This window comes from Homarus americanus, unplaced genomic scaffold (genome assembly GCF_018991925.1).
Source record: "Homarus americanus isolate GMGI-L3 unplaced genomic scaffold, GMGI_Hamer_2.0 scaffold25827, whole genome shotgun sequence".
NCBI classification, from domain to species: domain Eukaryota; kingdom Metazoa; phylum Arthropoda; class Malacostraca; order Decapoda; family Nephropidae; genus Homarus; species Homarus americanus.
In genome coordinates this window covers 6,022,391-6,050,162 of record NW_024738300.1, presented here as the reverse complement: position 1 = coordinate 6,050,162, position 27,772 = coordinate 6,022,391, and the positions used below count along the sequence as shown (strand labels likewise).

Genomic DNA, 27,772 nt, shown 5'->3' with positions numbered 1-27,772 from the left:
CCTTGAGCCAACGCAACGCTTACTTCATCCCTGCTTCAGTTCAGAACGTAAGTTGCCTGTAAATCTCATTTCGTAAACACTATAAAAATCAAGTGAAAGTTATCATGAAAATATTGAGGGTTAAAATTTTCAGCATTCATTTTAGTTTTTCGTTGTCCTTATAACCAGAACACGTTACACCGTTTTATATGAAATTTGTTATGACGTTTAGAAAATGTGAGTTAATTTAATTTTGGTAAAGTAATAAAATATGTTTTACTATCATAACAAATATCATCACATCTGTCGATTATCATTTGTTGTATTTACCTCTTTTCCACATTCGATTTTCCTTCAGTATATCTTCTTTCCTTATATTGTACTTCTGTTACCTATTTTTCCATACTATAATCTCTAAAAGTAATCAGTAAGAATTATATGGAGCATCCTCAATGAAGCCATTTAATTTCTTAAGCTTTATATAAAAGACGAACACACAACCATACATTCATGATCTGTTCCATCTCAGTTGCACATTACTGATAGTAAAGTTCTTGCTACTATTTCACCAAGAATGTGTGGCCTGTCATTTACAACCATTTACGCTGAGTCTGTATTTAACTGACAATTTTGAGAATACTGGGAGTCACACATTCACAAATTACATCGTACACCTCACCTGTTCTATCATGAATCAGAGACTGAGTGAGAGAAACGTGCAGGTAGAGAAAGAGAAAGAGAAAAACAAACAGGGAGGCAAAGAGTGAGAGACACTAATTTTCCCCTCGTGTGATTGTGTATGTATGGGGAGCGGGGGGGTCCGTTTTCCACCTGCTTTAATGTATGAATATTTATACGTTTGGACCAGTGACCTCAGTTTTAGTGTATTGGGTAAGCGTAAACGACGGAAAGGATGATGTAGTTTTTATGATCAAATTATCTCGACTACCAAGGGCTGCTCGGTTACTTAAGTACTTTACTCTGCTGAGACTATTTGTTCCAGGTTGTGTGATATATTATGTTTTATAAATTACCCTCCTTTCACTTCTGTCCACTAACTTACACATTTACGAAGGTTTTTTTAAGACGACCACTCGCCTGATTTCTGTTTCCAATGGCACCCTTTATAATTCCTGAAACATATGACTTCCCTTTTACCTTCAGATGCAGAATTACGAAAGATTACAATATGTTGGGTAACGAACAAAATCTTTGCGCAATAGGAATTAGTATTACCTATTACAAATTATTTTTATGGTCTTTTTACACAACGGCATTTTCTTATACATAAATTTTTCAAGCACGAAAATCTCTCTTGGTCAGTGCAAAAAAAATCAGTAAACGACTAATCATGCTACATTACCTTGATAACACATAAGTTTAAGACATGTTAAAGGAAAAACTGTGGTATTTGTATTATTGTAACCGGAAGAAAGGGATAAAAATTAATCACAGATGCTCATGAAGCAGGAGGATATAGTCATAGATGTTGAAGTTGAGAGAAGATATAGTCACAGAGGTTGAAGTTGAGAGAAGCTATAGTCACAGATGTTGAAGTTGAAAGAAGATATAGTCACAGATGTTGAAGTTGAGAGAAGCTATAGTCACAGAGGTTGAAGTTGAAAGAAGATATAGTCACAGATGTTGAAGTTGAGAGAAGATATAGTCACAGATGTTGAAGTTGAGAGAAGCTATAGACACAGATGTTGAAGTTGAAAGAAGATATAGTCACAGAGGTTGAAGTTCAAAGACGATATAGTCACAGATGCTGAAGTTGAGAGAGGATATGGTCACAGATGTTGAAGTTGAAAGAAGATATAGACACAGATGTTGAAGTTGAAAGAAGCTATAGTCACAGATGTTGAAGTTGAGAGAAGCTATAGTCACAGATGTTGAAGTTGAGAGAAGCTATAGTCACAGATGTTGAATTTGAGAGAAAATATTGTCACAGATGCTGAAGTTGAGAGAGGGTATAGCCACAGATGTTGAAGTTGAGAGAAGATATGGTCACAGATGTTGAAGTTGAGAGAAGCTATAGTCACAGATGTTGAATTTGAGAGAAAATATTGTCACAGATGTTGAAGTTGAGAAAAGATATTGTCACAGATGTTGAAGTTGAGAGAAGATATGGTCACAGATGTTGAAGTTGAGAGAAGCTATAGTCACAGATGTTGAATTTGAGAGAAAATATTGTCACAGATGCTGAAGTTGAGAGAGGGTATAGCCACAGATGTTGAAGTTGAGAGAGGGTATAGTCACAGATGTTGAAATTGAGAGAAGATATAGTCACAGATGTTGAAGTTGAGAGAAGATATAGTCACAGATGTTGAAGTTGAGAGAGGATATAGTCACAGATGTTGAAGTTGAAAGAAGATATAGTCACAGATGTTGAAGTTGAGAGAGGGTATAGTCAAAGATGTTGAAATTGAGAGAAGATATAGTCACAGATGTTGAAGTTGAGAGAGGGTATAGCCACAGACGTTGAAGTTGAGAGAGGGTATAGTCAAAGATGTTGAAATTGAGAGAAGATATAGTCACAGATGTTGAAGTTGAGAGAAGATATAGTCACAGATGTTGAAGTTGAGAGAAGCTATAGTCACAGAGGTTGAAGTTGAAAGAAGATATAGTCACAGATGTTGAAGTTGAGAGAAGCTATAGTCACAGAGGTTGAAGTTGAAAGACGATATAGTCACAGATGTTGAAGTTGAGAGAAGATATAGTCACAGATGCTGAAGTTGAGAGAGGATATGGTCACAGATGTTGAAGTTGAGAGAAGCTATAGTCACAGATGTTGAATTTGAGAGAAAATATACAGATGTTGAAGGAGAAAGATATTGTCAGCAGATGTTGAAGTTGAGAGAAGATATGGTCACAGATGTTGAAGGAGAGAAGCTATAGTCAGGATGTTGAATTTGAGAGAAAATATTAAGTCACAGATGCTGAAGTGAGAGGGGTAGCCACAGATGTTGAAGTTGGAGAGAAGTAGTCACAGATGTTGAAGTTGAGAGAAGATATAGTCACAGATGCTGGAAGTTGGAGAGAGGTATATTGCCAGATGTTGGAAATTGAGAGAAGATATAGTCAAGCAGATGTTGAAGTTGAGAGAAGATATAGTCACAGATGTTGAAGTGAGAGAGGATATAGTCACAGATGTTGAAGTGAAAGAAGATATAGCTCACAGATGTTGAAGCAGAGAGGGTACAGCCACAGATGTTGAAGTTGAGAGAAGATATAGTCACAGATGTTGAAGTTGAGAGGGGGTATAGTCACAGATGTTGAAGTTGAGAGTAGATATAGTCACAGATGTTGAAGTTGAGAGAAGATATAGTTACAGAATTTGAAGTTGAGAGAAGATATAGTCACAGATGTTGAAGTTGAGAGAAGATATAGTCACAGATGTTGAAGTTGAGAGAAGACATAGTCACAGATGTTGAAGTTGAGAGAAGATATAGTCACAGATGTTGAAGTTGAGGGAAAATATAGTCACATATGTTGAAGTTGAGAGAAGATATAGTCACAGATGTTGAAGTTGAGAGGGGGTATAGTCACAGATGTTGAAGTTGAGAGTAGATATAGTCACAGATGTTGAAGTTGAGAGAAGATATAGTTACAGAATTTGAAGTTGAGAGAAGATATAGTCACAGATGTTGAAGTTGAGAGAAGATATAGTCACAGATGTTGAAGTTGAGAGAAGACATAGTCACAGATGTTGAAGTTGAGAGAAGATATAGTCACAGATGTTGAAGTTGAGGGAAAATATAGTCACATATGTTGAAGTTGAGAGAAGATATAGTCACAGATGTTGAAGTTGAGAGGGGGTATAGTCACAGATGTTGAAGTTGAGAGTAGATATAGTCACAGATGTTGAAGTTGAGAGAAGATATAGTTACAGATGTTGAAGTTGGTAGAAGATATATCAGTTATTCAGGTAGACGGAAGAAATATTATAGTCACTGCTATTCAAGTAAGTGGAAATTATAGTAATAGGTGTACAGGTAGAGCGAAGAGAGAGGTTTAGTAGAGAGAAAAACGTAACTTGGGGCTAACTACACTTAATAGGCTACTTGTCTGCCAGGTTCAAGTGAGGAAATTAATACCACGCACGCAGCTTGATCCTGGTATTGCGCAATAATACCTGTCATACCGGTTCCCTTTGCCGCTTTCATTTGATATATTTTTTTATTTTGACAATAACAATTTTAAAATTACTTTCACTTTTGCTTCTGGTCGATTTCTATTTTCTGAGATTATATTTTCTTGGGGTACTTGTTTTAATTTGTAAATTATATTATCTGGTTATGTAGCTGTTAAGGTAATGTATTTTGATCACACACTCGTACACAGATATACTCTATATGGTCAGGTCTGTGAGGTTGTAGGATGGTCATAATATTTATATGAAGGAGAATAAGGAGAATACTTGTGTGAATGGACATGAAAATAATATGATGGAGTCTGGGGTCGGTATGGGTCAGGTGTACGGACGAAATGCTGTAGCAGATCAATTTAATTAAAATATATATTTGATGTATTAATGTATAGTTAGCTACAAAATATTATTTTGCTCCTTCATTTAAAAATAAATATCTTCTTAAAGATCAAGAGCGTTAGTGTTTCCCTGTAAGTTAACAAGGCTGGCTCTTAGGATGTGACACGTGAATTGATATTCATTCTAAATACAATTATTTTATTTGTAAAATAAAATGTCGCAATAATTTGAGGCAGACGATGCCATGCATATAATATTCTTGTTTGACAGAAGCTGCCCAATGGAGAGGCGCATAATAAAACATAGGGTGGTGTTGGCTGACCGCGCAAAAATCGTTTGGATGTGGCTGAGTGGTATGTCAGCACGGGACATATCCCATGAGAGTGGCATCAGCGTCTCGACAGTGTACAGGTGGATCCGTCGGTGGCAAAAGGAAGGAACACTGGCAACGAAACCACACTGTGGAAGGCCTCGCTTGACCTGGGGAGAGAACAGGTCTAATCTAACACATACACAGTCAGAACCAAGGGCATCAGGATCAGTAAACGTTTCTCGCAGTTTCCAGCATTACTGTGACCCGCCAAATATAGACCATCTCGTCTCTGAGAATGTGAATCGCAAATTAACTACTTTTCAAATTGGTCACATGACTCAGGTTGACAGGGAGAAACAGATGAAATATTTCCCAGGCATCTAAAGCACTGGAAATATTTAGGAGAGTACAGCCAAGCAGTAGTATGCCTATATGAAGAAAATTTCGATATTTATTGAATATATAAAAAAATCTGTGAAGTTGGGCTGAAAATCTGAGAATGACTGTATGGCGTGGAAAAGATAAATGAAGTAACTGCGTTAATCCATATATAGGGATGCAGTGCTTCATATTATATCATAAAAAACAAACTGAATGAGCTCAGGGAGCCTCTGGATATTTTGAGTCTAATGTTAAGATAAATTTAAGGGAGATTAAATGAAAAATAAATAAGGTCATAACATTATGTTCTCTGAAGATATGGAATACTTGTAATGTAAGATACTTCTTTGCATGAACTAAGTTTTGCCTTTCATCTCTTACAGACCCGAAAAGAAATAATTTACCCATACAGAGGGAATACACTTACACTTATTGTCATATACCATACAAGGGAGGGTATATTTGAGATAAATATCACTGAAAATTACATCAAACAATTAGTTATCCTATTTTAAAGGTACCCTTTAAAGTCTACGGGCAAAATTTAATTACCCCAAAACGAATATTAAACCTCAACTTTAACTCTTCACTTGAAAAAAGAGTTGCCTCAGAAGATCAAGCTCTTAGTTGATGTGTTTGCTCTATTGTTTGGCCTTCCTTGGCTATTTCTTGACATAAAACACCGCAACGGAGGATGTGGGTGTTGCCTGTACGACGACTTCAAGTTCCTTTCATCTGTCATCGCCAGGGGTAATCATTACTTTGTACAGTACTCCAAAAATGTGCATTGTTTCTACTGAGTACTTATTATTATCAATATTAATATTATTACAAAAGAGTAACTCGAACATCAAAGGACCTGGTTTGAAATTGTAATTAAGACCATACTGTCTTTCAGAGTGATATATACATATAAACTTTATATATAGGGTGTCCGAGAAATATGTCCTTGCCTCCCTCCCTCCCTACCTGCTCAGTCCCTCCCTCCCTGCCTGCTCCCTGCCTCACTCCCTCCCCGCCTCTCTCCCTCTCTGCCTGCACCCTGCCTCTCTCCAACTCACAGTGTCTCAGGGAACAGGGAGGGAGGGAGGCAGGGACATTTGTCTGGGACACCCTATATAATTATGCACAGTGCGCATTGTAAATCTGATAATAAATTTCCTTGAGTGCAATTTTTTTTAAATAATATTAATTCTAACCTAAAATACTGACATTTATTTATAGAAAGCATCTGTTTGGCAGACTTCAGTGTGAACCAATAATAAATAACAAGACAACCAATTTTCCATCAGGCAGTTTTGTACATTTCGCAAATTTATTTCACACACACAAACACTATTACTACTACTACTACTACTTTTTTTTTTTAAACGTGGCCTCCAGCCTCCCACAATAGCCACACCTTTGCCACCATTTAATTACCTTAATATTAAATATCCTAATACATAAGTAGCTATCCTATATGTGTTAAATTAGTTGAGCCGCAGATCTATGCGGCATTCAGTGATAGTAGCCTCATAGTCAATATCTGCAGCAGTTGTCAGAGTTGGGATAGAAGCTCTCGTTCCCCTGAGGCAGAGCAATGCCGACCGAAGGAGAGAGAAGGACAGTCGACATCTCATCCAGGCTGTAATAAATTTCTGGGCTGCTGCTTCTGTTCGGAGATCACCTCCGCGAGTCTGGCGTAGAAACATCTTGCACTTGGTCTCATCCCACCAGAGGTTGTGAACACTAGAGGAGTGACGCTGCCTAGATCAACGTTTTGAATTCTCTCCCCATATGCCCTTCTCTTGTCGTTCTCGTTCCTCCTATGTGCAGCATCGAGAGCTAGGTTACGGTGACATGCGGCCATGGGATCAAAAATCCTAATGTCGAAGAAAGCTCGCTGTCCCCGCGTCCAGAATCCTCGAGTACTGACGTCCACACGGGCTTCGTTAGATGTGTTTGAAGTCCTGTGTTGGAAGATCTCACCATCCAATGGAAGGAGGGTCGGTTCTACCATGACATCCCGGCAGATTTCCTTCAACATATTTGCTGTGAGGTCCCTTACCTCGTCATGCATCATGCATATGAAGCCCCCCTTCTTGCACACCATGGTGTGATCGCCATCATAGGAAGAGCCACACACGCATTGGGAGGGCAAACCTTCTACTAGCCAACCGTACCTTAGAGCAATGGCATCTGTAAATTCTTGTTTATTAAGACTGAAACCATTTGCCCTTATCGGTAACATAGTTAACCAGTTCGAGGCGCCACCTCCTGCGCTATAGCTACTTTTTTTCAAATTTTCTGGTACCTGCAGCAACAGTTGCTGCAACTTATCATTTTGGCAGTGATGTCGATCTGTCGTAATGGACCTACGAATCTTATTTACTTCACTGGTATCCACTTCCCCTGTTGCATTCTGGGCTATTATGTGGTCTGTGAGGGCTGCCGTGAGCTTAAGTGAATTTTGATGTTCAGTGGCAGCAATCTCCTCTGGATTTGTTAGTCCCATCCCTCCCAGTCTTGATGGAAGTGCAAGAAGTGCTCTTTCTGCTGGGGTTAAGTCAGGGTGTTTCACTAATTTAGGAATGAAATTGACACTGATAACTTCTTCCAGAGGGTGGAGGAGGGGTCCGATATCAGGGATAGTATGCATCAGGTAGTTCCAACGATGCTAAACTCCATGGGTGAATGCAGCAAAGGCCGCATGTGGCTCTGTGTTAGCAATCTCAGACAGAGCTTGGATTTCACTAACCCACTCATTCACCTTTCCCGCTACGTACTTGGTCTTGAAGTCCGCAGTGCTAATTACTGCGCCTAGATGTCTTTGGCAGTCCTTAGTTATTTTGTCCTCACTTCCGCCAAAAACCTCCAATGCCCGTTCGTAATGTTCTGGCTTCACGATGAGGAAGGACTTGCTGGCGTTTGGGTGGTACCCTATTTGTAGACCTCGCGCTGTTACCAAGTCCCACCACTTTTTGATGCCCTCCACTTTTCTTGCTCCTGTGAGGTCATCAGCATATGCCACTTGTTTGACCCCCGTTGTTTCAAATTTTATTTCTTGTTGGAGCACTGATAGGCCAATTGCATATATTGCCATTGCAACAGGGTCCCCCTGTGTTGTTCCCTCGGTTGACTGTAAGATGGTATCACCTCTTAGAGCCTTGTTGTTTACTATATAGAGGTCTGATGGATTCCTATACGAATTTTCAACATACATTGCAAAGTTGGACACTTGATCTTGATGTTGTGCAGTGCAGCCTTGCGGTTAAGTATGTTGAATGCATTTGAAGCATCCACCAGGAGAACGACATCACAATCACGCTACTCAAATATCAATCTTATGGCGTGAATGGCTGCCTCTCCGGCCAGCCTGGTGGCCAGCACACACTTGTAGGTTCCCTGCTGCTGCCCTGACATCATCCTTTACCACCTCCATTATGTATTTTCCGTTGATCCGCCTCAGCACTTCCCCCACCCCTATAGGCCTATATCCTGGTTTCTTTTCCAGAGGAATAAGGCGGCAGGCCGTCAGGGCCTGGAGGTGATGGCAGCAAGAAGATGCAAGCTTTCTTGCAAGGGCGGCAATGGCAGTGCAGAGATCACTTGCTACAAGGCCAAACTTGTTTCTGCTGAGGATGACTCTCCAACCGTTTGCATCCAGACCTGAAGGGCCAGCTCCTCCTCGAGTCTTCAGTGCCTTTTTCCACACCATCTCTCCTGTTATTTTCTCGAACAGGACAGCGTTTGGTGGGGTATAGACACCCTCGAACCTGATGCCTTCTTCGTCGCTTGCAGGGGGGATGTTTCTCTTTCAGTAGTTTTAATGTCTCTCTGTTTATTGGCATCACCCCACCGGAGGATTCCTCTGTGAGAGATCTTACCGCCAGAGACACTTTTCCCACGCCCATTTTATTTCCAAATTTTCTTGCCACGTCATCGGTGTTTTGCTTTCAGTCACCCGTCATTTTTTGTCTCTCCTGCAGTGTTCTTGCCTTACATAGGAGATCATCAAGGGCCCCAGTCGGCCACATTGCAAATCTTCTCTTCATTGCTGCCACATTTTCTTTGTGCTTAGTCTTTGTGTGAGTCCTCTGACAAAATAGATGTGGTATTATTGCCAGTATTTGAAGATCTAAGGGGGCGAGGAAGCGGTCCAGAGTATAATCAGTCATGAGGCGAGTCATATCCCAAATCATTTCTTTGGTGGCCGCACACTTGGGTGGTTAAAAATAAGTTGGCTGGCGACCACTTGACAATTTCTGAATAGGTTTCTTTGACCCATATGTCTCCGTTTTCCATCGACATGCCATTCCACTGAAGTGGCTGTCTCTCATTCTCCTCGTGGAAATCTGCTACTAAGGGAGCAGCATTTATTAGTACTACATTTTCGGGTTGAGTAGACTCACTACTATCATTTCGGATATCATCGGGTGGTTGGGTCCCGGCGATATCCACTGTGGCCACCTGTGTCGGCCCCCTGCGACGTGGGTTCCGACACTGGTCTCGCTTCTTGCAATCCACACATGGTCGGTTGTTTCTCGCACAAACTCAATTTGTGCAGTTTTGGTTCGGGTTAGCACAGACGCAGCAATAATTGTTACCAGGCATAGTGAAAAGCACCTTGCGCGACAGTTACATCCACCTCCGAGCATCTGATTTAGTCTCAGGCACAAGATAATTCTGGTTCTTATGAGGGAAGGGCGGAGAGGTGACAGGCTGGACTGCTGTGTCCAGGTAGTAGGGGCATACGTGCGCGCGTGGGTGTGTAGGCTACCCCCCCCCCCCCAAGGACGACCATCCATACGTCAGAATGATACACTATGGACAAGAATTTGTCACACCAAGCACTTGTTTATATATATCCTTGGCACAAATAACCACTATTTATATGGTCTCACTGGTGTAATATCAGTTATATATACTACTACTACTACTTTGCTGTCACTCGGAATCGAGTATGACGATCATCCAGCTATGATACAATGATATGAGTTATTAGGGATGTCACCTAGGCGAGTGAATTCTGAGGTGACTAAAGAGGCTGATATGGGACCCGCAGCGTCGTCCACATTTATTGCACATGTTGTTACGCCGTCTCTTAATTTACTTTAATATCCAGGTTCTAGGCGCACCCATAAAAAACAAGTGAAGTAAATCAAAAGGGAATAAAAATAATTAAAGTAAACCTTTACGAATTTAATTAAATTAAATATTAACACAATAAAGAGCCTCGAAGGCTGTCACAACAAATTGATTCATTATCGAAACTTTTAAGACACAAATGATACTAAAAATCGGAACATCAAAAGAACGGCTTAAACATATAAAATAAAAATAAAGCGCTGGATTACGTTAACACTACATAAACATATAAAATATCTAACACTGAAATTAACTAACGTGAAACAACAGTGAATTACTTAAATGTAACTAAGCAAGCACTGATGGACACATAAGAGACATAAATAGGTACTCACATAGATATACCACACTGGTGGCGACAGGAACAACACAAATAAAATAAGTATAAGTAACAGGTGACAGGTGTCACTCAAAAGAACGTGAACTGAATGACGAGAGGACTGGACTGAACTCTGTCTACAGGTGGAGTACTATATATAGGGTCGTTTCCCGCCAATGAGACCAGCCTGTGAAACATGGGTCGTTTAACGATGCAGATGGTCGTTAGAGAAACAAAGAATGCTTGTTACAATACTAAATGAAGAAATAAGATGGGCTTGAACAAATAATAACAGTTAAAATCTTAACAGCACAGGGTAAGGTGACTAGATTATATAATAGTAAATATAACACATCATTACAGGAATAATATGGAACATGGAAGCATGTTATATAAAAAAATTAGAAAAATAGGACAAGGTCGTCATAAAGTAGAAGGCTCCATCTACTGTGGGAGAGGCGGTGGCAGAGTCTTTGCGACGCTGGCGTTTGTCTGCCTCGGTTTGCAGTCGGGCTAACTCGAAAGTATTGAAACCTCGTGTGGTGCTCCCCCAAGCGTCACGATGTGGAGTAATCGACTATCAGGTGAGGGGGTCGATTTGGCACCTTTTCAGGTTTGTCTTAAGACTATCCCTGCCTTTTCAATTGCCCGCCGGCGTTAGGCGACTGTAAAGTACCTGCTTTGGCAGTGTACTGTCGTCCATGCGGGTAACATGGCCAGTCCAACATAGTTTTTCAATGATAATAGTAGCCTCGAAGCTCCTACATTTGGTGTCAGCAAGAATACTGGCATTTGTTCTCTTGTCTTTCCAGCGAAATCGGAGGATGGAACGTAGACTACGTTGGTGAAAGTTTTCAAGTGCCCTGAGGTACCTCCTGTATGTGATCCATGTCTCAAACTGCCATATAATAGGGTGGGCAGGATCACTGCTCGATATACGTGCAGCTTTGTGGATAATTTCATCTCCCTTCAGCTGAAGACACGATTTCGGAGTCCGGCAAAGGCTTGACATGCATCATCTGATCCGATGCTGAATCTCTGCTGTGGTGGACAGGCGGGAGCCGTTATACCGAAAGTGGGCAACATTACAGAGGGTAGTACCGTTAAGCTGGATGGATGGTGGATGTGTGTCTGAACCAGGGGCAGGTTGAAAGAGAATCTGAGTCTTACGTTCATTCACCTCTTGGTGTTCAGGACCTCCTGTTGGTCGTATTCAGTGTGAGCAACGAGGGTGAGGTCGTCTGCATACTGAAATTCAGTAATGGAAGCTGTCGACACCTTTGTTCCTGCCTGGAATCGTCTTATGTTGAAAAGAACCCCCTTCACCCGGTACTCGAAGTTCACCCCAATGGCTAAATTGGCACTGGCACGAGTAAGGAACGCAGACAAGAAGATGAAAATGAGAGTTGGTGCCAGTACACACCCTTGATTAACCCCTGTTTGGATGGGGAAGAACTCTGACTGGGTGCCATTGTGCAGGACACAGCCGTTCATGCCATCGTGGAGTTGCATCACAATGGCGATGAATTTTGGTGGGCAGCCAAAACGTCTGAGGGCCCACCAGATGGCTTCCCTGTTGTTGACCGAGTCGAAGGCCATAGTTAGGTCGATGAAAGTCATGTACAGGTCACGGCGCTGTTCTCTGCACTTTTTCCTGTATCTAGCGGGCAACAAAGATCATGTCAATGGTGCCACGTGATGGTCTAAAACCACATTGAGATTCTGGGAGGAAGTTTTCCGCCTCAGGAAAAAGTCTGTTTAGAAGGACTCGGGCGATAATCTTGCCAGCTACGGAGAGCAGCGAGATTCCGCGGTAATTGCCACAGTCTCATCGGTCTCCCTTGTTCTTATAAATATTGACAATGATAGCGTCTTTAAGAGCTTGGGGGATTACCTCCATTTTCCATATATTCTCCAGGAGAGAGTGGAGACAGCTGGTAAGCAGAGGTCCTCCTGCTTTATTCACCTCGGCTATGGGTTCCATCAGGCCCTGAGGCTTTGTTATTTTTTATCTGTTTGATGGCAGTCGCTACCTCATCCAGGGATGGAGGATAGCTGAGGTGGGTCAGCTCTGGATGCTGAGGGACCTGCTGGGTAGTCAGGACATCCACATCGGTGTTTCGGTTGAGCAATGAATGGTAGCGGTCTTTCCAGCGCTGAAAGAGGCCTTCGTAGTCTTTAATTATGTAGTTACAGTCAGATGAGTAGAGGGGGACTTCGCCACGAGTGACTGGCCCATAAAATGTTTTAGTGGATATGAAAAATTCGCGCATCTTGTGCTGATCTGCAAGTTTTTGTGCTTCACATGCTTTAAACACACACAAAAAAATAATAAAAAAAAGATAAAATCAAATTCGTTTTACTTTACACTGTAGGAATAATAAAACCCAAAATAGTACCAAGATGAGCCACAACACAACAGGTTTACAATAAAAAAGAAATGAGAAATATATTAGGAGCTTTATGTAACCCATGTTAACATTGGAGCTTGCCAGAAGCTACTCATTAAGCAATATTGGGTTTGTGGTAATAAATGAACTAACACCAGATTAGTAATAACTTTGCTTGAGGGCAAAGGAAAATATTCACACAAGCGCTGGTGACTGGTTTAGAGTCATGTTGCCTGACAGTTGATGTGGTTTTAAGTACAGTGCGTTCTATGAAAGGAGACACGTGATTGTGGAGGCAGGATTTGAGCTGCCTCTCAGTTTTACGCATTTCATATATCACACGTGCCATTGTATAGTAATTGTAATTCTACGGACTTAAGAATCAATATACTTGAAAAGTGAATTTTATCCTACTTGTTTTGATGTTTAGTTGTTTACCAATTTAGGAAAAACAATAAAGAATAGAGTAATTGTAGACAGTATGAAACTAAACACAAATTTAGACAAATATTTTGAGGGAGGAAGAAAGATTCGGTAACTTACACAAAGGTTAACTATGCAGCAAGGACGTTACGTTCAAATTGGGCGTTGCTTGATAAAATATAGAGAGAAATGTGTTTTTACTTCTATACTATTGTTGGAGAAGAGTTTGGCTGTGATTTTGACGTCGAACTGCCAATAAAGAATGTTGGCCATGTAGCCTGGCATTGGTCAACCCTTCTTTGGTAACATTTTTGGGCATTAAACCCAAGATAACCTGGAATTTATCACACACAAAAGGGAAAAAAATATTGAGTAATATATTGGCATACAAATTACTGGAATAATATTCTTCTATTTAAGGAAAAACTGTAATAATTGATAGTCACATTTTACGTTTAATAATTAAAAAAAAATAACAGTAACAAAATTAAGCTTAACCAAAAGAACGAAATTAACTACCTATCTTCTTCTGCTCCATCTTTCTGTGATGAGGTAATGGGTCCATCACCTTGCAGCCAGAAGGACGATCCCACAGTTATGGTGAAAAATATCTGGAGGAGAGGGGGAGTAAAAATTACTTAAATATAATAGTATTTTGGTAATTTTTCGTAACTTTCATATAGCGGACGTCATAGTCCATCCATATACATCCTTATAGCATATTTAGAAGTAAGAATAAATGTTAATACATGATATTAGTGCACTTACCTGGATCTACAGGCAGTCATTGTATAGAACACACACAGAGTTAACCGTTTTGACATTCGACTACAATCAGTTAGTGAGTACTTTGGATCGGAGGTGTTAGCTGCTCATTTGGTTTCATTGTAAAATAAGATTATCTCAGGCTTCCCATTGTCAGCAACACCAGGCTGTTCGTGCATTTTAGAAAGGAACATGAAGTCTGTTAAAAATGTCACCAAAAAGGTAACCTGGAGTTTGACAAACCCCAATGCCCTTACAGTATAGGATGAAATCAGAACCATGTAGAGGAGTGCCTCTACCACCTACCACAATCATTCATAAAGTCGGGAAGGTAGAAGGGAGGACATATGCCTAAGGCTTAGGGAAGTATATGGATTACATAACGTTTAGGGGACTGGGGTCTGTCAGATCCCAGGTTACCTAAGAAGTGTATATTAAAGATATTTTACGTGATGATTAAGAGTATAATCATGATATTGCTGATTATAGTACACTAGTTTATACTGCCAAATGAAGAGGCGAGACATAGTAAAAGAGAAAAGAGAAAAACACATAGTCGTTCATCAATAATCCTCTGTATTATCAACCATAATTTGAATGAAACTTCTAGCAATGGATTGCAATATAAACTGTCGATAACTGAGCTCTAATTAATTTGTGAATATGTCCACACTCAAGGTAGGAAGTGAAAAATGGAGAAAATTGCTGCAGTTTTGTGGTGCGTCGTGGTGGCTGGAATGTTCCGTATTGGTACTTCTCAGATGCTTCTTCCCTCAGGTCAGTACCTCTTATGAAATAAAACAAATTTTATTCTTTACCCTCCCGGCATGACCGGTGATTATAAATATATATATATATATATATATATATATATAATCAACACCTCAACCCGCCAGGATTCGAACCCACGGCCCACTAGCCCTTGACTGTGACCGGGAACGCTAACCGCTGGACCACCAGGATACTAAAAGCAGTCCTAGACTTTGGTAAAACGTTACTCTGACCACCTACGTGATATGGGTAGTCCCCATTAGAGGTTCACGGCGCCATAAGCTCGTTGAACAGGCTTTGTGTGAAATATAACAAAGTCTAGGACTCTTAGTATCCTGGTGGTCCAGCGGTTAGCGTTCCCCGGTCACAGTCATGGGCTAGTGGGCCGTGGGTTCGAATCCTAGCGGGTTGAAGTGTTGATTGTATGTAGAAGTCCGCGTGCTATTGGGCTGATGAAATATATATATATATATATATATATATATATATATATATATATATATATATATGCAAGTAAATCACTGTAGGTGCGCGTGAGGAGAAATACATAACAAGGCATATATATATATACAGTAGAGGAGAGTAAGATCAAGTCCCTAGGAGACAGTGAGTGTCCACAATGGTCCGGTCACTAGGCAGTGACCTTACTAATCTTCATAAGCACAGCAGCAGTCCGTTGTCAGGTCAGAGGGTAAGATGACCCAACCTTCTCACCTGGTTACAAATCTTCTTAATTACGAAATTATCCAGTTTGTACATACCATTACTCAAATTCATGTTGACGGATTCGTTATGTTTAATGAGACTGAATTCTATAATGTTCCTACTGTCAATTGAATTACAAGGTAATATTGAGGAGACATTATCCCAGTCAATGCAATAAGAACATAAGAACATAAGAAAATAAGGGGTCTGCAATAGGCCGGTTGGCCTGTGCATGGCAGCTCCTGTCGAGAGTTACTACCACTCTCTATCATCCATGAATCTATCTAGCCGCCTTTTAAAATTTTCCAGCGTTCCAGCACTTATTACAAAATTGCTAAGCTTCTTCCACTCGTCCACCACCCTATTTGTGAATGAGTTCCTTCCTATCTCCCTCCTAAACTTAAATTTATCCAACTTAAATCCGTTGCTCCGAGTCCTATCCTGCTCGGATATTATAAGAACTTTATCTATATCCCCTTTATTGATTCCTTTCACCCACTTAAATATTTCTGTCATATCTCCCCGCACTCTTCGTCTTTCTAGGGAATGCAAGTTTAGTTTCTTTAACCTATCTTGATATGGAAGGTTTCTAAGTCCCGGAATCATTTTCGTCATTCTTCGCTGCAACGACTCCAATGAATTGATATCCATTCTATAATAAGGGCACCAGAACTGAACCGCATAATTAGGGTGCGGCCTGACTAGTGCAAGACATAGTTGCAAGAAGACCTCTGCACTCTTATTACTTACACTTCTAGATATAAAACCCAATCCTCTGTTTGCCTTATTTCGAACATTAACGCACTGTTTTCTAGGCCGTAGGTCCGGGCTTACAAATACCCCTAAGTCTTTTTCACAAGTCGACTTCTCTAGGTTGATGTTGTTAAGGCTGTATACATTGACAGTATTTGTTCTTCCAATATTAAGTACGCTGCACTTGCTGGTGTTGAATTTCATTTGCCATTTTTCAGACCAACCCTGCAGTTTATTTAAATCCTCCTGTAGTGCATTTGCATCCTGCCCTGAATTAATCTGCCGCCCTATTTTGGTGTCATCCACAAACTTGCTAATGTCACTGCTGATCCCAGCAGATAAGTTAGTCCCTAAGAGTAAAGAAACATTTTTAAGGACATAAAATGTAAAGGTGCTCATTAAAATCATGAAATTTTAATTTGTATTGGTATATCATATCTTTAGAAAAAAAAAAATTTAAAAGGTTGTTTAAAAAAAAATGAATAGGCATGGGCAGACACGCCTTCCATGAGAAGAAAAAAGTATGTGATAACAAGGAGATTCCAGTGTTGTAGGATGAGGGCGAGGCAGAAGCAGATTTAATTTACTTGAACTAGGTATTCTACATTAATTTTCAGAGCTTTTGAACATAATACTGAGTCACGACTTATTTGTGACTCGACAAAAATTTACATGTGGACACCTCTGGTAATATGACACAAATAAATATGACCAATTTTATTATCTCCCATTATATATGAACTTCAACTCTTTGTGGCATCCTCATCGCCAAAGCCTGAAATAATTACTTACAGTAGATTAATCATAAATGGAATTAAATTTTGTTAGTAAAACTGTTAAACTAACTAATATGTAAATAAGTGATTTTATATTTATATTCCATTATTCCACAGCGGAGCGAGAGGTTCTCTCAGGTCTGGGCCAGGCAGTGGCGGCTATCCTGGAGGGCATTCCAGATTCAAAATGCATTCCTATATTCTTCATAGATGGCACTACCTCTCATGTCACCGTTATGAAGGTGTTAAGAATATTCTGTAATGTTTATGGAGGGAATTTCTTTCATATAAGACTGTTTATAATTGAAATAATACAGTCAATGTCAATCTAATATCCTAATTTTCTTGAACAGGAACTAGGTCAGAGTACGCGGAACCCCTGGGGTGTGGGGGTGTTCGAGGTGGCAGTGGACGGCCAGGATGCTAACGTGACACAGGCGCAGCTCTCCCGGGTGGTCGACGAGGCTCGGCGGGTAGGTCACTCTCAAATTACTACCTAGCAGGGTAGATCACTCTCATATAAATACTGAGGCGGGTAGGTCACTCTCTTATGACTACTGAGGCGGGAAGGTCACCCTCATATTACTACTGAGGTGGGTAGGTTATCTCACTCACACTTGTGTTCTGACCTCACTAGGGGAAAGGTCACGGCAGTGTTAGCTCCCGAGGGATAATTATCAGATATAGCCAGTGCTATGTGTGGTCTGGGGTGTACGAGTTTGTTGGCCAAGTTGGAGAGGGCCAAGGAAGAATTGGAGAGGGCAAAGGAAGAATTAGAGAGGGACACGTTGGAGAACCTGAAATTAAAGGAAGAGATGGCGAGGATGAAGGAAGAAGCGGGACAAGGAAAGCCAGTGTCTGACGAAAACTCAGGCGAGTGGAAGGTTGTGAGGAGAGGGAAGACCAAACTGGTGATGAAAAAACACACCAAGGATACGGCAACAGCGATATCAACAGCTAAGTATACCAACTCGTTTAGTCCCTTGATAGACGAAATGGACGTTAGTACAGTCAGGGACAGGGCTGACAAGGAAGGTATAAAAACTTTAATTGTTGGTGACTTACAAGTAAGGTACTTGGACAGACCCTTTTGTGGTAAAAATAAAAATAGGATGAGGGTGTGTTTGCCAGGGGCTGGGGTGGGGGATATAGTTGACAGGATGGACAATATCTTGTTTGGTAATGGGAACAAACCCATTATCTACCTCAGTGCAGGAGGCAATGATATTGGCCGGTGTAGGAATGAAGAGCTTCTTGATAAGTTCAAGACAGCTATAGATCGTATTAGGACTAAGGGAGGGATCCCTATCAAATGTTGTGTCTTGCCTAGAACGAGAGTTAGCAATGAATGGTTGTCAAGGACAGTTGGTGTCAACTGCCGTCTTGACGGATATTGCAAGTCAGTATCAGTCCCATTCATTGACAACTGGGACAACTTCTACGGCAGAAGGGACCTTTATGCTAGGGATGGGGTGCACCTGTCTCGGGATAGGGTGGCAACCCTGGCCGGGTCTCTAGAGGGGGCAGTTCAAAAGATATTGAAGTCTTTATTCTACTTGGGGAACATATGGGCACGGGGGTGGAGGAGACTACCGTGGGAGCGGGTAAACAAAGTAAAAGGTTACAGGGAAATAGTGTTAGGAAAGATGACAAAGCTGAATTAGATAGCGATTTAAGACCTAAACGCGGTAAAGGGAGGACTCAGAACACGACTAAGCTAAATGTTTACTATGCGAACAGTAGAAGTATGAGAAACAAAAGGAATGATATTAGGGCCTGTCGAATACCAAATTGCGGATTACAAATTGTTCCATACAGATAGGCCATCCAGGAAAGGAGGCGGAGTAGCAATCTATATCGGGGATAACCTGAAGTGTGAAATAAATAAGGAAATAAAAACTGAGCGGAATACAGAAACAATTTGGATAGAATTAATCGACGGTAGGGAAAAATTAATCATAGGAGTAATATATAGACCTCCCAATCTTGATAGAGTTAATGAGCGACTTATCTGGGATGAAATGCGCAGGGCTTCCATACACAACAAAGTCTGTATAGTAGGCGACTTTAACCTTGGCCAAATAGATTGCACTGACCTTACGGGTAACTCAGAATCAGAGGATTTCCTCGAAACGACCCAGGACTGTTTCCTAAGTCAACACATAACCGAACCCACCCTGGGTAATACTATACTCGATTTAGTTCTGTCGAACAGAGAAAACCTCATTAGCAATGTCGAAGTAGGGACGAACTTGCAAACAGCGATCACAAAGAAATTAGATTCCAGTTAGATTTTCAGGTCAGACGTAAGGAAAATTCCATTAAAGTCCCTGATTTCAGAAGGGCAAACTTTGACAGTTTAAAGAGCCAGCTGAGAGAGGGGGTGTTGCGCTTGGGCGTGAACCTGACAGATGACACCGACCTGATAACGAGATCTGAGATTGCCGAGTTCCACGACAATTTATATAATGAGTTACTTAATGCACAAAGGCAGAACATACCATACAAAAAACTCAGATCAGACAACAATGAACCTAAATGGATAAATAATTATTTAAAGAACATTATTGGCCAAAGGAAGGCTATAGGTAGAAGGGTAAATCGAGGTGAAATTTACCTCCGGGAGTATTATAAGGCATTGGCCTGTAGGGTTAAGACCGAGATTAGAAAAGCAAAGAGAAATAATGAACTGAAGATAGCAAGGGAGGCGAAGACAAACCCCAAAGGATTCTACCAAATGTATCAAACTAAAACACGAAATAAGATTGGACCAATATGTTCAGATACCGGCGAGCGAACTGATAACGACGGAGAAATGAGCAATAATCTGAATAAATATTTTTCAACAGTTTTCACCACCGAAAATTTAAATATGATACCCGAGGCACCAACTCTATTCAGAGATAGTGAAGAAAACAAATTAAGCGAGATAGTAATGACTAGTAATGATGTTAATAAGCAAATAGGCAAACTGAAGCCTTTTAAGTCACCTGGTCCCGATGAGATATTTGCCAGAGTATTAAAGGAATGTAAAGAAGAGTTTAGTATGCCCTTAGCTAAGTTGTTTAACATGTCATTAAAAACAGATGCAGTACCAGAATCCTGGAGGAAAGGGAATGTAATACCGATTTTCAAGAAGGGGGATAGATCACTATCCTCTAACTACCGCCCAATCAGTCTAACATCAATAGTAGGCAAATTACTAGAATCAATCATTTCAAACTCTATTTGAAACCACCTAGAGAAGCACAAGTTGATCAATGATTCCCAACATGGCTTCACAAGCGGGCGTTCATGTCTAACTAATTTATTAACATTCTTTTCATCAGTTTTCGAATCGGTGGACGAGGGGCACATTTATGATGTGGCATATCTCGACTTTAGCAAAGCCTTCGACAGAGTCCCCCACGAAAGACTAATTAGAAAGGTAGAAGCGCATGGCATCAAAGGTAATATCCTTAAATGGATTAGGGTGTGGTTACGGGACCGGAAACAGCGAGTGAGCATAAATCTCATTGGAGCAACATCACTAGTGGAGTTCCCCAAGACTCAGTACTTGGACCATTGTTATTTATTATATACATAAACGACATAGATATCGGCATAGACAGCATTATAAGTAAATTTGCTGATGAAGCTAAAATAGGAGGTGTAATTAAATCTGATGAGGACTCGGCAAAACTAAAGGAAGATCTAAACAAATTTTTCGAATGGTCGGAGAAATGGCAGATGAAATTCAATGTGGACAAATGTAAAGTACTCAGTATAGGAGATGCTAACAGGGAAACCAGTTACCAGATGAACAACGATGCCATTGTGGAATCCGACTGCGAGAGTGATTTAGGAGTAATGATAAGTAGGAATCTTAAGCCAAGTAAACAATGTGTTTTTGCTCGTAACACCGGCTCGTACTACCGGCTCCTACTACCACCTGAGATCCCCAGCCCGAGTATTGCTGTTCGACACCACAACCGCATCAAGCCCATATGTGCACGAACTGATCGCAATAATTACAGCCAGGTCCCAATCATTGTAAAAATTATCAATAACTTGTAATAAACCAGTGAATTCACTCCCAGTAAATACTACTTCTTGCACTGTCACAGTGTTAAAATGCCCTGTAGTTTGAGCTTTTCCCCATCTAATTATTATATATCTTATTTGTATCACTTATGTTATTTGTATATTATTTGTAATTCGAAACCCATTCCCCAATTATGTTACTGTATATTTTCAGCCTTCTGGCGGCCAAGCTCTTTCAATAAACCGTTAATTATTATTAGTATTATTATGATTATTATTAGTTACAAGACTAGCGAGGTCATCTTAAAATTATATTTAGCTCTTGTGAGACCTCACCTGGATTACGCAGTTCAGTTCTGGTCACAGTATTACAGAATGGATATAGAATCCTTGGAAGGAATCCAGAGGAGAATGACAAGACTAATCCCGGGCATCAGGAACCTTGAGTACAGAGACAGGTTAAAGCATCTTAATTTGCACTCCCTCGAGAGACGTAGAGTGAGGGGCGACATGATAAAGGTGTATAAATGGAAGTCAGGGTTAAACAAGGGGGACATTACAAAGGTACTCAAACTATCCATACAGGAGTGAACTCGTAACAATGGTTTTAAATTAGACAAATTTATATTTCGGTGTGAAATAGGTAAACACTGGTTTGGAAGCAGAGTAGTTGATGAATGGAACAAGTTACCAAATATCATCATTAACTCGAATACGCTGGATAGCTTTAAACATAGGTTAGATGCTTATATGAGCAATAGGGGTTGTGTGTAAACGGGACTGCCCAGTATGGGTCAATAGGCCCGCTGCAGTTTCCTCCATTCTTATGTTCTTATGTTCTTATGATAGGTCACTCATATAACTACTAAGGCGGTTAGGTCATTCACATTACTACATCCCTCCCACATAACTAGGGACTCAAAGTAATATCACATTACAACAAAGGCTGATAGACTTTTTCCTCGTTAGAACTCAGATTCCCACGTCATAGTGTCTCTATTATGGTGTTCTTCCCAGCTGCGGCGGCTGTCATGGTGCGTGATGGTAGTAGTGGCGAGCAACGACCCAACCTTCCTCACCGCCTACGCTCAGAAGTCCCTTAAGGGTCGCCTCTTAGTTTGGGAGACAAGGCAACTGCTCGTTACCAGCTACACATCACGAGAGCTAAGAGCTGCGTTGACTTCTCACTGGACCTTTTCCATGACTAACACGATGCTGATGAATGTCGAATATGGGTTCCATATGTTAAGGTAAAGCAGTACAGTAAGAATTACACATTTACAAATATTTTCCAATGAAGAGAAACTCAACAAAGATTATTCGGCTTCTTTCTTATCTCTCTCATAAGAAAGTGTACTGTGGGCTTGTGTATTTTATTAGCACAGACAGGATTGCATATTCGAGAGAAAAGTGAAAGTTGAAAAAGTTTGCCAAATTGTAAAATCTGTATACAGTATTGCTTATACTTAATGTTTCCTTGTATAAGCGTAACGTCAAGAAGCTTGCAGTTTGATCGACGAAATATTTATAAATTTGATAGTCAAACCTAACTTATTGGCGAGAGTTCATACTAAATATGACTTCACATTTGGAAATCAGATAAAGCACACTTAGAATATGAGACTTTTTTCTCCACCTCTTCTGCAGGTGTGGGGTGTACGTGTACCTTCCTTACAGCCCAAGAGGAGCCAAGGTGGTGGAGGTAGCATACTGGACCTTCCCTCAAGGCCTCGTCTATATTGCCTCCTTACCACTCTTTCCCGAGAAGTTTTCCAAGTAGAATACAATTATGTTCAACATTTTTTTTACATTATTTTATAAATTAAAGACATTTTGATATTTATTTATATTGAAAATTTATTTCAATTCCCGATATCCTATCCTAATACATCTGTCGTTCTAGCGCCATACATGCAATAATTTAAAAAAAATTTACTGTGTGATGTTAAAGTTATGAAAAATTTACAAATTCGATAAACTGTGCTGCCTTGAGCTATTTTAAGCCTGTGTTCACCAGTTTTTACGGTAGTACGGTGAACGTCACTGCTCTGCCGTACGCTCCTTACTGGATGACTTCCGGTGAAGGCAACAACACCAAGCACTACGGGATTGACTACAACCAGATCACAACTTTAGCACAAGCCCTGAACTTCAAATTCTTTGTTTTGCCATCAGCGAACTGGGATGAGGTGAGGCGCCCTTCTTGTTATGGGCTCTTTCTGCTTACAAAGTTGCATCCAGTCACACCATAATTTCCCAAGAAATTTAAGTAACTGTGGAGTTAAGGAAATGTAGACGGAATCGGTGAAAGGGTTTTGAAGCTTGATATAACCTCTCAGGATAATTTAATCAAGGATCATTGGAAAATGGGTGAAACACGGTTATATTCACATCGCTCTTCAGAAGACACACTGCCATGTATACTTTGCCTACTCTCAATGCGAGTACCGTCCTCATGTGTAGGGGTTGGCTACCACAGTCCTCCACTCTAAACGTTCTCGAGCTGGTTTTACCAATTCTCTACGGTTTTGTATATCTCTGGGGACCCAGTTATTAATTTCATTCATCCATCCCAGTCTCTGCCTTTCCCTTTGCTTTCCTACCTTCAACTTTGCCCATTAATATTTTTTGTTGTTATCCCGCATCCCTAATTATATGACACAAGACTCTCAATTTTTTTCTGTATATTTCAAGTATTCTTCCTGAAGTTTTTACTAATATTAGTACATCTTCATTTGTTTTTCTTTCAGTGTAGCTTATTCTTAGCATTCGCCTATAAAACCACATTTCAAAGGCCTCCAACCTCTTTCTGGTGTCTGCTGAAAACGTTTACGCTTCTGACCCATACGTCAGTCGATGCCATATGAAGCCTTTCAGCAGCCTTTTTTCTCAAATTGAAGTTGATATCCCCTTTCATTATGACTTTTGGATCATTAAATTCTGTTTGTGCTTGCCCTTTTTTAATTTCTTCCACACATCTACCATCATAGCTAATATTACTTTCAAAATACTAAAAATTTCCACTTATTTAAGTTCCCCGTTGACTTATAATTTAAAACTTTTAAACCATATTTTTCACATTTTCCACTAATCTGTTAACTATTTTTTGTATTGCTTCTTCACTATCTGTGAGAGCAGTAGTTTACCATATGCATAACGTATATTTGTTATTATCTTACCGTTAACTTTTAGTCCTTCATTATCACTTGTATATTCTCTCTTTAAGATCCCTGAATATATTTTATACAATGTTGGTGATAGAACACAGCCTTGTCTTACTCCCTGTCTAACTATGAACCAATTAGTATGCTCATTATTGACTTACACTGCAGTCGTCTGTTGCCAGTAAAGATTCCTTAAAATTCTAATACCTCCCTCATTAATGCCATTTTTTTTAAATCAACAAAGCAGATGTACAAATTTCTTTGGACCTCTCTAGACCTTTCACTCAAAATTCTCATACAAAATATAGCTTCTCTAGTTCCTTTTCCTTTTCTAGATCCATATTTCTGTTCAAAAACAGCCTCTCTATTCTAAATTTTATTCTACATAAAAATATGTTTAATAAAATTTTACAGCCATAACTTTTTAAACTTATTGTTTTAAACTGGGTGCACTATATGGCTCCTGGCTTTTTAGGTAATTATGCAAATGTTGATTTTTTTTAAATCACTGGGAAGGTCTCCTTTGAAGTCTATAGAATTACATATTTTAATCAAACATTTCATCTCATCCTTGCCCATTTGTTTTGTAAATTCTGCTGGAAGCTGATCAACCCCACAAGCCTAAACAGCTGCCCCAACTTGTGTTTCCAGAATTTCCATTCCGACCTATATTTTATTTTCATTTCTTACCTACACTCTATCCCTATCATAGTTCTTCTACATACTCTGCCATCTCTGTTTTACTTCTGTCTCAAACTGGATATTATTGTTTTGCTTTTAAAAGTCCCACCCCATTTATTTCCTTTTTGCCAGTTCATTTGTTAAATATTTCTGTACATTTCCCTTTAATTATACAGGATGTAAGGGGGTGCCCAATAAACTAGCCCCCTCGGGGGCAAATCTGAAACCTTTAATTATGTCTTCTGTCATCATCTTTAGTCACCTTGCATTTCCTTTCCAGATAAACTTTCTTGACCTGTCTATATTCCTTTTCAATTATTTTGTTAATTTTTATCTAAATCTCACTTCGTTTCCTCGTATTTCATCGTCAGTCAATTTTCTTTAAAATTGCATTCGTCATCCAATTACATATAGTCTCGTTCCTTCTATAAACTATAAGTTTCCCCAGTCTCTAATAATACTTCTTTGTAACGATTAAATTGTTGTCCTGGTCTTTGCTCATCAAAGTCACCCTCTAGCAAAACTGAAAATCTATTTTCGATTTTAGTTTCATATTCTATCCCTGCCCCTGTTTTGAGTTTGCCTAAATAGCATTTGGTATTGTCCATAATTTTTCTTATTAATTTTAGAAGTTTTAGCCTCACTAAACTCATTACTGGGACGTGATCTCATCAAAAATTTGCCCCTGGAGAGATCTTAGTTCACGTTATTGAATTTATGTATCTTTCCAGAATTAAAATGCAATCTATTTGCTCCCTGACTGTATTGTTTACATTGTCCTGGGGTGAGACCCATGTATAGAGATGCCTTGGGTCTTGTTCAGTCTATTTGCATTTATCATCTTGTGTTCCTTACAAGAGTCAATTAACATTTATCCCCTCTCATTTCTACTACCCAACCCATATCGTCCTATTTCTGCTGTTACTTTCCCTTTCCCTACTTTTGGGTTAAAATCTGCTATAGTAATCAGACTATCATTAAATTTTACGGTGTCTTTTGCTTTCTTTAAATCTTCATAAAATTTTTCTAAGATTTCATCTTCACTACCATTTGTTGGTGCAGAGACCTGTATTATTATCAAGTCCAAGGGGTTTAACATAGTCCAAGGGGTTTAACATTAAACTTGACTAACAAAACTTCATCTGGCACTACAACTCAACTTCTAGTTTACAAGAATACCAACACCTCTCTCATGTATTTCACCACATGAATATATTAAGTAATATTCTTCACCGCTAATGCTATTTGAACCTGTCCTCATTATTTCACTTAATTATATAATCACTCTTTAGATTTACTATTATTAAACGGTATTTTTTTCATAATGATAAAACCAATTTCTTTTAATTCATCATAACACTCATCCACAGGTAACCGACCAAGTGGAAGCCAGAAAATCATTCATAGCGAGTATTGTGTACGTTGTGCTTCCTAACCGCTTGGAAAAATATGACTTCACTCACACATTCGATTACTCACCCTTCTGCTTCGGTATGGCCAAGCCCACACTGAAGCCTCAGTGGCAGAGTTTGTACTACCCGCTGGCTAACGAGGTGTGGGCCGCTGTCATTGCCACTGCCGTCGTGGAGTGTGTGGCTCTCCTCATGGTGAGGCATAGGATAATTAATTCTGAACTGTTTTACAATGATGCATTACATTCGTATTAAAGCAGTGAGCTGCTTAACAGTTATGATTGTATATCAGAGTTTTATGTCTCAAATGAGGGAATCACTATAATCATACACGGTCTTCAGATAATCCGAGTTGGTCTAGCATGGAAGAACCGCCATGGAGGCCTGGATTTTGGGGCTGTGATTCAGGAGGTTATAGGCACCTTGCTTGGCCAAGGTTTCACTGGGAAACTATCCACAAGTCGCTCCAATCGCTTACTTGTTGCACTCTGGTTGGTGTTCGCCTTCATCTTGGGTACAGCTTACCGCGGCAACCTCACTGCCTCTCTCACACTGCCCAAATACCCTCCCCGACCTGAAACTGTGGAAGAACTCGTAAAGCATATAGACAGGTAGGATAAAACACCAAATTGAATTTTCAGAGAAACATTATCTTAGTTTATGTACAGTATATACCACATTATAAAATGGGTCTGTGGAAAATTAATGTATATAAGGTGTCCCAGAAAAAAATTCCTAAAATAACTTTGCTCGGATAAGTACACAACACAGTTTTTTTTTAAATTTCTGTTTGCTATATTTTAATGCCATGAGTGATGAACAACCTAGCTGTTAGAATAAAAGCAATGATTTGTGAGCAAGGGGGTTTACATTGAACATGTGGTGTGATAATAAATTTGCAGGCTTTGGCATTCAGATAAAGCAAACAAAAATGAAAACATTTGTGCAGTGTAATTTTCCCTGCATAGTTATATTGGGACATTTTTCTGGGACACCCTTATATCCTTTGTATCTATGTTCAAATATACTCTATATATATTGTTAAGTTCAAGTCAACAATTCTAAATCAATATACAGTAATACATAAAAGATTGTGATATACTAATTTTGTTTCATTCTAAAACACATTTAGGGCAACAATAGAACCTTATGGGATTTCCTACAAGCAATTCTTCACGAAATCAGAGTCGAAAGTCTTCAGTGCCTTGGGGAAGCTGATGGCTGTTGGGGTTAATATCATTGACGGATACAACGACGCTCTGAAAATGAAGCGAGTTTCCCATTTTTTATTAAAATAA

General features: G+C 39.8%; 1 protein-coding gene across 1 annotated transcript; it reads left to right on the top strand.

Moving 5' to 3' along the window:
* LOC121873952 (glutamate receptor 2-like) lies at positions 1 to 27,772 on the top strand. Its single transcript, XM_042377831.1, has 10 exons — positions 1 to 47; positions 14,868 to 14,966; positions 17,312 to 17,436; positions 17,548 to 17,667; positions 22,235 to 22,467; positions 22,865 to 22,993; positions 23,235 to 23,406; positions 26,433 to 26,669; positions 26,817 to 27,085; positions 27,607 to 27,772. The coding sequence occupies exons 2-10, from the start codon at positions 14,882 to 14,884 to the stop codon at positions 27,770 to 27,772; spliced, it is 1,536 nt and encodes a 511-aa protein (XP_042233765.1). The 5' UTR covers positions 1 to 47; positions 14,868 to 14,881.

What these genes read in the sequence shown, in the direction of transcription:
- LOC121873952 (XM_042377831.1), top strand. Translation starts at nt 14,882, where the DNA reads ATGGAGAAAATTGCTGCAGTTTTGTGGTGCGTCGTGGTGGCTGGAATG. An exon ending in TGGTCGACGAGGCTCGGCGG is followed by an intron (nt 17,668 to 22,234) that starts GTAGGTCACTCT and finishes TGTTCTTCCCAG; the next exon opens with CTGCGGCGGCTGTCATGGTG. An exon ending in TATGGGTTCCATATGTTAAG is followed by an intron (nt 22,468 to 22,864) that starts GTAAAGCAGTAC and finishes CCTCTTCTGCAG; the next exon opens with GTGTGGGGTGTACGTGTACC.